This window comes from Arachis ipaensis, chromosome B6 (assembly GCF_059453495.1).
Source record: "Arachis ipaensis isolate K30076 ecotype BB chromosome B6, ASM5945349v1, whole genome shotgun sequence".
In the NCBI taxonomy this organism is placed as follows: Eukaryota; Viridiplantae; Streptophyta; class Magnoliopsida; order Fabales; family Fabaceae; genus Arachis; species Arachis ipaensis.
Genome location: NC_142441.1, coordinates 18,437,342 through 18,449,696, shown reverse-complemented (window position 1 = coordinate 18,449,696; position 12,355 = coordinate 18,437,342). Strand labels below are relative to the sequence as shown.

The following is a 12,355-nucleotide window of genomic DNA, read 5'->3' as shown; positions in this document are numbered from 1 at the left end:
TTTAACATAATAAAAATTAATTATAATTAATATTATTTTAAATTTTATTGTTTAACTTAATTAAACTTTGTTCCTAAAAAAATTTAAATGTGTAGCATTATTCACAATAAAATATTATAATCTAAAAAATATAATTAAAAAATTATTTATTTTGTGTTCTTAAAACACATATTAATTAAGATTATAAAATTAAAATTTTTATATTAAAAATATAAAAAATTTAAGTTTTTAATACATTTATTTTATATTTATTAAATAAAAATATTTAAAATTTTTCATTAATAATAAATTTATCATGTGTCTTTATAACACGTATTAACTAAACCCATAAATAAAATATATTATTTTAGTACTAACTTAGTAACTCCACTTCTTTTTTCATGTCATTCTCTATTTCTAATAATTTTATATTTTTTTATAATTTCTGAAATTAAAATTATTTGACATTATTTTTTCTTACAATAAAATGAATCAATATATTTTTCAAAAAAAAAATTATTACTGCTAAGAACTTGTTCTACTTATAGTCTCTTAGATATTAGAATTAATATTTATTTTTTTAATAAATACTATTTCTATTTTGAATTCATGCTAGTAGAATCACTAAATTTTATAATTATTAATATTCATTCTATTATATTTATTATTTTAATTTCTTATAGAAATACACAAAAAATAAATATTTTTTTTATTCTTAATTACTGTATATTACAACAACATCACAAACAATATTATACTTAAATATTAATATTTTTACCTCTCAAAAAAATAATTTAATTTCCTTTTTTTAAAATTTTGGTCTACTTCAATAAAAAGAGTATAAACTAAAAACTTTAATTGATCAATTAAATGATTTTTTTAAAAAATATTCTCAAACTAATAATATATTTTATTGATCTCAACTTAGTTCATAAAATAATTTTATTCTTATATCATATTTGTAAATTTTTACTATGATATAATAATTAATAATATATACTTGATGACTATCATAGACAACTGTTATCAGTAATATTTTTTTGTTGGTATTAAAATAAATAATTAATTTAAAAGAATATTACTCAATTCTGATCAAGTTCTTCTCTCTGGTGGTGTCATCAAGACTCAAGAACTTGTCAAGAAATATGCTCAAGATGAGGCTTTGTTCTTCCAACAATTTGCTATGTCTATGATCAAATTGGAAACCTTCGACCCATTACCGGTTTTAACGGCCAAGTTAGAATATAGTTTTTAGAAGAGGGATGAGAGAACGAGAGAATAAGAAGGGGGGGGGGGAACACGCGGGGGTAGAAGTAGGGTGGTGCAACCACGCGCAAAGGACCCTAGGATTTGGAATCGAGAAGAATATCATCGCCTGGAAAACGAATCTTTTTCTGTTTTTGTGGATAATCTGCCGGAAGATATCTCGAGGAGGGAATTGTATCACTTGTTTTGTTGGACGGAAGAATTAACGACATCTATCTTTGCCGAAAACGGAAACATGCCACGATTTATTTGTTTGCCTTTTTCCGGTACACGACCAAATGGGGAGCCTTGAAGGATATAACGGAGATGAACCACATGCGATTACGGGATAATGTCATATCCGTGGGGGAAGCTAAATTCAGAAGACATTCACAGGCGAGGGAACGCTTAGTGCAGGTGGATCCTAGACATTAGAAGAATGAAGAGAGGCCAGAGGAACCTCATAGTGAGCAACAGGTGGTTAACGATCAAGTGGTGGGAGAAACGACGCCGGATTTGCAAGCGGATGGCCACAAGATGAGTGAGGGCGTGAAAAGGATTGACGTGCCTGTAGTGGAAGCGAATTTGGATTGGTTGCTGAGGAGTTTAGTAGGGAGAACCTGGAGACCTATAGACCTGCAGTCGTTGAAGAAAACAATCTGCAAGAACTTCCCTCAGGTAGAGGACGTTAGGGAGATAGAGGCAACGAAGGTGTTAGTAATCTTTGATATGGTGAAGCATGCAGATGAAGCTTTCACCTTCAAACTAGATAATTTGTTGCAATATTTTCATAAAGTCAATAGATGGGAAGGTTTTGAATGTTGTAAGTCTCGGAGAGTGTGGTTGGAGTGCTACGGGGTGCCGCTACATGTCTGATCACCGAAAACGTTTAAAGCCATTGGGGGACTCTGAGGTGAAGTACTTCAGTGCATGGTATCGACGGAATCAGTCGCATCTTTTAGGGCAGGTAGGCTTCAAGTGGAGACAGGCGTGTTTGACGTCATTAGAGAGTATGTCCGGATGAACGTAGGGAACTCTGGGTTCGAGGTCTTTGTTAAGGAGACGGAGGTGGTGACTTGTGGGAAAGGTAGTTCCGTTGAGCGCCGAGAGGTCTGTGCGGGGATCAAAATTTCTGGCCCACATGGCAATAGCCGGTCGAAGGAGACGGGGCAGTGGGATCCGGTGACCGCCTTGATTGGTGGTGGTGCAAATGTGGTCGAATATGGGAAGGACAGAATGGTAATTCACGAGGTGCTAGTAAATGATTCTAACGTTGATTATTCAAATTTTAAAAAGGATACGAAGGTTTTAGATTCAGTTAGTTGCACCAAGGCTGATGGTGAGGCGGATTCTAAGGGATTTTATGTTAATGATGAGATAGAGTCTGAACGGACAGTTACACAGGGCTATGTTAACGTTGGAAGAGAGGCTTTGGAGGATACCTATCAAATGGGCCGGTCCTATTGTTGCCCAAATGTGTTGCGTAACCATGAGGGGAGTGAGTTGGGCTTGTCTCAAATTGGCCCAACACACAAACAACAGGAAGGTGGGCTGCGGGTTAGAGAACCTTGGAGACTATGGCTGTGTCCAACGCCGAGTCAGGGAGGCAGAACGGGAAAGTTGAAGACAAGTTATTGCAGGAAGAACAGTTGAAGGAAAATGAAGAAACTTGGGCTTTGGCAGTGGAGTCGGGCGTTGTTCTGTATGATGCAGAGGAGGATATCATGGGAATTTTGTAAGCTCAGAATGAAGAAATAGCGGCGAAGAGAAAATTGGCAAAACAAAAACAAAAGGCAAGAAGGATTCGCCCGAAGAATCAAAACAAGGTGAGTAAAAATTTGTTTAAATGATTGTGAGCTGTTGGAATATTAGGGGGTTGAGAGGAGATGGTAAAATAAGCATGGTGAAATAAAATCGTTGAAGAGAACGTGTAATTTGAACATGTTAGGTTTGCTTGAAACAAAAAGGGAGTTGATTAATTAATATGACGTTGCAAGAATCTGGGGAAATAGTTCTGTGGGCTGGGAGTTTGTGGAGTCTGTAGGGGCGGCAGGGGGCTTGCTGTTAATTTGGGATGATATGTTGTTTAAAAAAAGTAACTGTTATAAAGGTGAGAGGTGGTTATGCATTGAAGGTGTGTTAACGAAGAACAACTTTCACTGTGCGTATTGTTTGGTGTACGGAGCGCATGGAAGGGAGGAGAAGCAGGTGGTATGGGAGGAGTTGAGCTACATTATGGGGCTGTGCCATGTACCGTTCTGTTTGATGGGCGACTTTAATGAGATCCTGCAAGTCGAAGATCGCAAAAGGGTGAACAGTCTACTGGCATCAGCGGAGGAGTTTAAGAGTCAGGTACATGACATGCAGTTGATGGATTTACCGCTTACTAATAGGAAGTTCACCTGGTTCAGGGGTCAATCATGTAGTCAAATTGATAGAGTTCTGGTAAATATAGAATGGGCAAAGGAGTTTCCAGATATACGGCTAAAAGGTGGACCAATGGGATTGTCAGATCACTGTCTGTTGATTGTGGAAGATACAAGAGTAAGAAGAGGCCCCCGAACCTTCAGAAGCCTGGATTTCTGGTTTACACATGAGAATTTTCTGAGAATGGTCAAAAATGAATGGAGAGGTTTGGGAGATGCTCAGTTCACATGTAAACTGAAGGCCTTGATGATACCTTTGCGGCAATGGCATCAGAATAACTTTGGTGACATGGATAACAAGCTAAGGAGGTTTGAGGAAGAGATCAGGAGGCTTGACAATATGGTTAGTGATGGCATCTATGATGGTATGACGGAGGCTAGAAGGAAGGCATTGGTGAGCTTTTGTGAAAAGTGGTATGTTAGGAAGAAAATCCACTGGAAGCAGATGTCTCGGTCCAAACATGCTAGGAACATGGATAAGAATACCAGATATTTTCATAACATTGCCTCGGCTAGAAGAAGAAATAACAGGATAGATGTTCTGATGATTCATGGAAGGCTTGTGCGAAATGAGACAAGGATAAAGGTGGCAATTAGGGGGGTTTACAAGGATCTGTATCGTCAGGAATATGCTCCGAGGATTGGTGTTCGGGATGGTTTGTTGAAGTAGCTTGATGGAGTTGAGGCTGAAGCTCTAGAGGTCTTGCCAATTATGGAGGAAATCAGGGAGGCAGTATGGGATTGTGAATCTTCTAAGGCCCCAGGTAGTGATTGATATAATATGAACTTCATCAAGAAATGCTGGGAGGAGATTGGTATGGAATTCACTGCAGCTGTGATGGGGTTCTTCCAAAGTGCTAAGCTACCAACTAATGCGAATATCACGTGGGTGACGCTTGCTCCGAAATTTTTCGGAGCTAAGGAGATCAAGGATTTCCGGCCGATTAGTATGGTGGGGTGTGTGTATAAGGTGATTTCGAAGGTATTGATGAGAAGGATGAGATCAGTTATGCCGGGCTTGGTAGGAGAGACTCAGAGTGCGTTTGTGAAGGGTAGAAAAATCCATGACGGCGCGCTCATAGCATGTGAGACGGTTCATTGGCTCAAGTCGCGGCGAAAGCAAGCGGCTATTATTAAGATGGATTTTCAAAAAACTTATGATAGAGTCAGATGGAGTTTTGTTGATATTGTGCTTCAGAAGATGGGGTTCGGCCACAGATGGAGGACTTGGGTAAAGGAGTGTGTCAGTACAACCACTATGTCAGTCCTGGTTAACGGGTTGTCTTCCAAGCCGTTCAACATGGAGAGGGGCCTCAGACAAGGAGACCCTCTGTCTCCCCTTCTGTTTGTGCTTGTGGTCGATATTCTGCATAGGATGTTGGGGGAAGCCGTCAGGAACGGGCGCATCGCTCCGCTACTGGTCGGGGGAGATCGTATCAAATTGTCACATTTATAATTTGCAGATGATACTATATTATTTTATCCTTCAGAGACAGAGACAATTGTGAATTATAAGAGGCTGTTGCGGTGTTTTGAGTTGATGTCTGGACTGAGCATCAATTTTGATAAGTCGAATCTGATTCCGGTGAACTGTGAGCAGGAATGGATAGATCATGTGTGTGGCTTACTAGGGTGCAATCAAGCGGACTTACCTGTATGGTACCTCGGGGTTCAGTTAGGAGCTAATCCGCGCCTGGTGAAGACTTGGAAACCCATCATAGATAAGGTGGAAGAGAAACTCAGTTTATGGAAAGCGAAGGTTTTGAACAAAGCATGTAAGCTTGTCCTTATCAAATCGGTATTTAATAGCCTACCAATCTATTACTTAAGTCTGTATAAGATGCCAAAGGCGGTGGCCGACAAGCTGATTGCGTTACAGAGGAGCTTTATGTGGTGTAAGGAGGACAGTAACTATGGTATCCCTCTAGTTAAGTGGGAGGTGGTACAGGCCCCGAAAAAGGCTGGGGGTTTGGGAGTTAGGGATGCAGTTCTTAGGAACACGACCCTTTTGTTTAAGTGGTGGTGGCGGTTTTCAAAGGAGGAATGCCCATTGTGGAAGAAGATTGTATGCTCGTGTAACAAATTGAATCCGAATGTAATGCTAGCAAATCAGACTCTACCGGTAAAAAAAGGCCCCTGGAAGGACATCTGCCAGTTGAATGTAAAAGAGTAGAGGGTGAAGGAAAAAATGGTTAGTGGCCTGGCGATGGAAGTAGGGAATGGAGGAAGAATACTCTTCTGGGAAGATAACTGGGTCCAAGGTGGCCCCCTGAAAGCAAGTTTTCCAAGGCTCTTCTCTATTTCAAACCAGCAGGGATCTGTGATTAGGGAGTGTGGGTTTTAGGACGGGTTAGATTAGGTTTGGAATTTTCAATGGAGGAGAGAGTTGTTCCAATGGGAGTTGGAACTTGTCCATCATCTTCATGAGAGATTAAGGCCAGTAAAGCTATCAACTGGTAGAGAGGATAATGTTGTTTGGAAGTTTGATCATAAATGTATTTTTTCTACTAACTCTTTTATGCAGGTACTACAATCGGAGACTTTATCGGACGAGATTACGAGCTATAATTTCACTAGTTCAATTTGGAGAGGGGTGGTACCTCAACGAATTGAGCTTTTTGGATGGTTTGTGCTAGTTGGTAGAGTTAATACTAAAGAAAGGTTAAGTAGACTAGGCGTTGTTCTTAACAGTGATAATATATGTGTACTATGTAAAAAGGAGATAGAATCTGTGCAGCATTTATTTCTGTTTTGTGAGTTCACATGGCAGGTATGGTGTGCTTGGTTGAAGGCTTGGGATAGAGATTGGACTATTCTTGGAACCATTAAAGAACTGTTTGAGAGTTGGACCACCATGCACAATAGGAAAGAAACGCAGAAGACATGGATGACTGGGTTCTTTGCAGTGATTTGGAACGTCTGGTTGGAGCGCAATGCGAGAATTTTCAATAATAAAGAAACAAGTGTTGATATCATAAAGAGAAGGATGTTTTTGAGCTACAAAGAATGGATTGATAGTGATCCTTTTGGTTGTTGATGGCAATGCCGGAGATGACAGAGGATTAATAACTTTTGTATGCAGGTTTAGTTCTTGTATGTTTTGCTCACGCTCCACTCTAATGTGTTGAGCTTCATTTGCTTCAAAAAAAAAATTTAAAAGAATATTGCCCGGAAGCAACGCGCCGTATGGCTCGAGTACGGTGTCAAAGCAAGAGCCGCTGCATCGGTGCCCGGATGTAGTGTTAAATGAGCAAGGGTTCTCGCATTTTCGTGAACGAACGAGGGTAATTAAGCTAGTTCACAAAGTAAAAGGTAAAGGTCGAAGCGACAGAAGGTTGAGATTTGGGACATGGAACATAGGCACTCTAATAGGAAAGTCCATGGAGGTGGTGTACACCATGACAAGGAGGAAGATTAACATTATGTGCCGACAAGAAACGAAATGGGTTGGTGCAAAGGCTAGGGAGTTGGATACTTCTGGTTTTAAACTTTGGTATACAGGAAAGGTGAAGAATAGGAATGGGGTTGGAATAATTGTGGATAAGCAGTGGAAGAAGGACGTAGTGGATGTCAAGAAGGTAGGAGATCGGATCATCTTTATCAAACTTGTGGTGGAGGGAGGTGCTTTCCATGTGATTAGCGCCTATGCACCGCAAGTGGATTCGGACGAACAACACAAGATAAGGTTTTGGGAGGATCTAGAGAGTTTGGTTCGAGGCATACCTTTGGGAGATAAGATTTTCTTAGGAGGAGATTTAAATGGCCATGTTGGAAGAGAAGTGACTAGATATGGGAGTATTCACGGAGGCCATGGTTTCGGGGTGATCAATGCCGAGGGTAAAACTATTTTAGACTTTTCCTCAACTTTTGATCTTCTTATCGCAAATACATGTTTTAAAAAGAGAGACGAACATCTTATAACCTATAAGAGTGGCATGAAAAGCTCTCAAATCAACTTCTTCTTGTTGAGGAGAGTTGACCGGAAATTTTGCATCAACTGTAAAATTATCCCAGGAGAGAGTTTGACAACACAACATAGGGTGCTCGTCATGGATTTTCGCGTTGAGCAAAAGTTGAGGAAAAGACATCATACGAAGAACACAAGGACGAGGTGGTGGTGGATGAAAAGTGAGGAACAAAGAAGCTTCCTAAGACGGGTAGGAGAAGAGGCAAAGTGGGATGGGAATAGAAGCACGGAAGAGATGTGGAGGAAAATGGCAGAAGTTATTAGAAGAACAGCAAAAGAAAGTTTTGGTGAATCTAAAGGAATAGGACCAAGAGACAAGGAGTCCTGGTGGTAGAATGCGAGTATACAAGAAAAGATAAAGATAAAAAGGGAATGCTTTAAAGAGTGGTCTTTATGCCACAATGCAGATAACTGGGAAAAATAAAAGGCGGCTAAGAAAGAGACAAAAGTGGCTGTAAGTGAAGCAAGAACAAGAGCATATGAGGGTCTCTACCAGTCTTTGGGCACGAAAGAAGGAGAAAAAGGTATATATAGAATCGCAAAGAGCTCGGAAAGAAGAACGAGAGATTTGGATCAGGTTAAGTGCATAAAGGATAAGGATGGAAAGGTGTTGGCTCAAGAGGAGAAGATTAATGAAAGGTGGAAGAACTACTTCTACGAGTTATTTAATGAGGGACAGAAGACTCTTCCGAGCCTTGGTCGATTATGCACAAGGGAAGAAGACCAAAACTTTGACTACTATCGAAGGATTCGAGACTTCGAGGTAAAAGAGGCTCTAAAGCAGATGAAAAATGGCAGGGCAGTAGGACCTGATAATATCCCGATTGAGGTTTGGAAGGGTCTTGGAGAAAAAGGCATCAACTGGTTAACCAAGCTTTTTAATGAGATTTTAAGGTCAAAGAAGATGCCTGATGAGTGGAGAAAGAGCACCTTGGTACCTATCTACAAGAATAAGGGGGATATATAAAGTTGCGGAAACTATAGAGGGATTAAACTTATGAGTCATACTATGAAGTTATGGAAAAGGGTGATAGAACAGAGGTTGAGAAAAGAGACACAAGTAACAAAGAACCAATTTGGATTTATGCCAGGCAGATCTACCACTGAAGCGATATACCTATTAAGAAGGATGATGGAGAGGTATCGTAGTAATAAAAGGGATCTACATATGGTGTTTATTGATTTGGAAAAAGCGTATGATAGGGTACCAAGGGAGGTCTTATGGAAGGTTTTAGAAAAGAGGAGAGTAAGGATCGCATATATTCGGGCAATTAAAGACATGTATGGTGGGGCCACAACTAGTATAAAGACTCAAGGTGGTGTGACAGAGGAATTCCCTATTAGTATAGGATTACACCAAGGATCATCCTTAAGTCCATACCTTTTCACATTAGTCTTGGAAGTACTCACAGAGCACATCCAAGAGCCTGTGCCATGGTGCATGCTTTTTGCCGATGATATCGTCCTTATGGGAGAGTCAAGGGAAGACCTAAATAAGAAGTTGGAGTTATGGAGAGAAGCTCTAGAAGTGTATGGTCTGCGCATAAGCCGTAGCAAGACGGAATATATGGAATGTGAGTTCAGTCTGAGAAGGGAAAACCCCAATATAGAGGTGAAGATTGGAAAAAACATCCTACAAAAAGTTAAAAATTTTAAGTATATTGGGTGCATCATACAGGATAATGGAGAGATTGAACAGGATGTAAATCATAGGATCCAAGCAGGTTGGTCAAAATGGCAGAGTGCATCTGGTTTTACATGCGACAAAAAAGTGCCTTTAAAACTTAAAGGTAAATTCTATCGCACCGCTATAAGGCCGGTTATGCTGTATGGTACGGAGTGTTGGGCGGCTAAAGGGGAGCACGAACATAAGCTGAGTGTGGCAGAGATGAAGATGTTGAGATGGATGAGTAGTCATACGCGATTGGATAAAATAAGGAATGAAGATATAAGGGAGAGAGTTGTAGTAGCACCCATAGTGGAAAAGATGGTTGAATCACGTCTCAGGTGGTTTGGACATATGAGAAGAAGACCGATAAAACATCCAGTCAGAAGGGTGGATGAGATGGAAGATGGATAAAGGGCGAAAGGCAGAGGAAGACCTAAGAAGACCATCCATGAGGTGGTCAAACGAGATCTATATGTAAACGGTCTCTCTATAGACATGATACATGACAGAGCATAATGGCGTTGTTTGATTCATGTAGCCGACCCCACTTAGTGGGACAAGGCTTTGTTGTTGTTGTTGTTGTTGTTGTTGTATTTTCAGTTTTTTTTTTCTTTGTATGGACCGATAAAATGCATTCTCGATCGATAATGTTATTGGCTGTCTCACCCCTTTAAAGCCACACATGCACATTATGCCAATCTATCTGACAAAGGACCACAGTGGCATGCTTACTTCTACAAAATCTGCTACATCACGCTGTGGTTGCAATTCTTCCTTACAACTCTTTTTATGCATATCCACATAATGTATATTCCCTTACATCTGAACCGATAACTTTTTTTATATTAAATCTGAATGACTCTAAATTATGGCATTTCAAACTTCTAAAAAAAGACAGGAATATATCTAAAATGCTTCCTATATAATATTAAAAGTATGAATTAATATATATATATATATATATATATAATTGAGTTAGTTTACAAACTAATGAGTTGGGCTTTTGATTTATTTAATTTATGAATTTAATTCAGGCTAAAATTTGGCTTACTAATTCACGAATTTAACTTATTAAACTATTAACAAAGTGAGATCGAACTGGCTTATAAGCTTATTTAACTCACTTCCAACTCTACTGAAGAGTGAAGAGTAATATAAGTGGCTTCAACTTTTAAAGACATTATTAAAAAGTAAAAAACGCAATATTGCTTGCTATATCTTTAGTTCCCCATGCATCCTGCTTCACGTACAAGCATACTTGCGAAAGTGAAAATTAAGAGCCTATTTGAAAAGTGGTAGAAGCTAATTTTTTTGAATTATAAAAAGTCATATGTATTTTTGACATCATTTTAAAGAAAAATTATTAATTTTTGAAAATTTAATTCACAGTTTTTTGAATAAATAAAAATATATGACTTTTTTTTCGATAAGTTATTCTATTACTTTTGTAAAAAAAATTGAATTCAAAACAAAAAAAATCTACTTTTATTCTTAGCTATGTGACGGATGCCCAAAAGCACGGGTTTGGATTTTCACACTAAAAGTAGAATTTGCCCGTTATAAGTATAGTCCAAACCAACAATTGAACATCAATCAAATAATAAATTCAATACAAAATAACCGAGAGTAATTCAACCTCGGGTCGTTCTCCCTAGGAATGCAAATGAAATGTTTTCTCTTTCGGTTGTGAGGAAAAAAGGGGGGGTTTGTGTAAGGAATGAAAGATTAAAAGAACTTAAGAAATAAAAGTACTAAGCAATGATCAAAACTTGGAAACTAATGCAAGTAAAGAGAAGGTAAGGCCAACACTAGTGAAAATGTTATAAATGCATCAAAGAGCCTTGACTTGGGAATGAGAATCTAATAATCCTATCATTGCCATAACCACAACTATGATAATTATGATGATTCAATCTCACCTAGTCAACCCCAACCATCGAGGAGTAAGTCAAGCAAGCATAATTGACCTTAATCCATAAGTCCTAACCAACTTACCAAACTAGTTGATAAAAGGCTAGCGTTAATAGAAACAAGAATCAACTAACTACCCAAGAATTATCACTAAATGTCGGACATTATGACTCTAGTATCCTAGTGACTCAAACCACAAGCCAAGGTGGAAAAAATCTACTCAAAATTTAGAGTTGGCATTTTCACAAACACCTTGTGTGCATAAAAGTAAAGCATGGGAAATCGTAAAGGAAATTGGAAAACTATAACCAACTATCAACAAAGCCAAACATAAACAAGCAATCAAGTATAAAGGAAGCATGAAACATAAAATTCATCAATCAAAACTTCAAGAAACACAAAATTGCAATATAAACAAAGTAACTTGAACCAAGGAAATGAAAGTGCTTTAATTAAAAGGAAATTGAGAGTACTTACAATTGAGGAAGCAAAATGAAAGATCAAAGCTTGCTATAAAATGCTACAAGAAAACTACATAAACCCTAGGAGAGCTCTCTACTCTACACTACTACTACTCCTAATTCTAGGAAAAACTATGTAAAAATTGAGTCTAAGTCCTAATGAAAGCTTTTTTTTTATATGTGTTGAATCCCCTTATACAGCACTCCAAGATCATCAATTTAGCCTTCCAAAATGGGCCAAGAGGCTTCAGAAATCGTGAAGCACGTGCATCATTAATGAAATCATGTGTTGGAACCTGTGTGGACGCACAGACGTGTGCGTCCGCACACGCGGCTGAAAATCGTCATGTGCGTATGCACAAGTACTCGTGCGCACGCACACGTCGCTGTGTGTGCTTTCCTTGTTTTCTTCATGTTTTCTCCCTTGTACATGCTTTCTTCCACTTTTGGCCATCCATTCTTGCCTTCAAGGCCTGAAATCACTCACAAACCATATCACGGCATCGAATGACATGAAAGTGGAATTAAAAAATCACTAATCTAAGCATTAAAACCCATGTTTTCACATTTAGAATCAAATTAGGGATCAAACACAAAAATATACTATTTCGGTGCTTAAGTGTGAGTTCATGTGCTAGAATCCATCCACTTTGAGTCAAAATATACCATCAAATATGGACTCATCACTATGTGAAAA

At 38.7% G+C, this 12,355-nt stretch overlaps 1 protein-coding gene across 1 annotated transcript; it reads left to right on the top strand.

The window, feature by feature from the left end:
• Positions 1-3,459: 3,459 nt before the first annotated feature.
• On the top strand, positions 3,460-4,320 carry LOC107646400 (uncharacterized). The gene has a single exon (XM_016350586.1). The coding sequence runs from the start codon at positions 3,460-3,462 to the stop codon at positions 4,318-4,320; it is 861 nt and encodes a 286-aa protein (XP_016206072.1).
• The last annotated feature ends 8,035 nt before the right edge of the window (positions 4,321-12,355 follow it).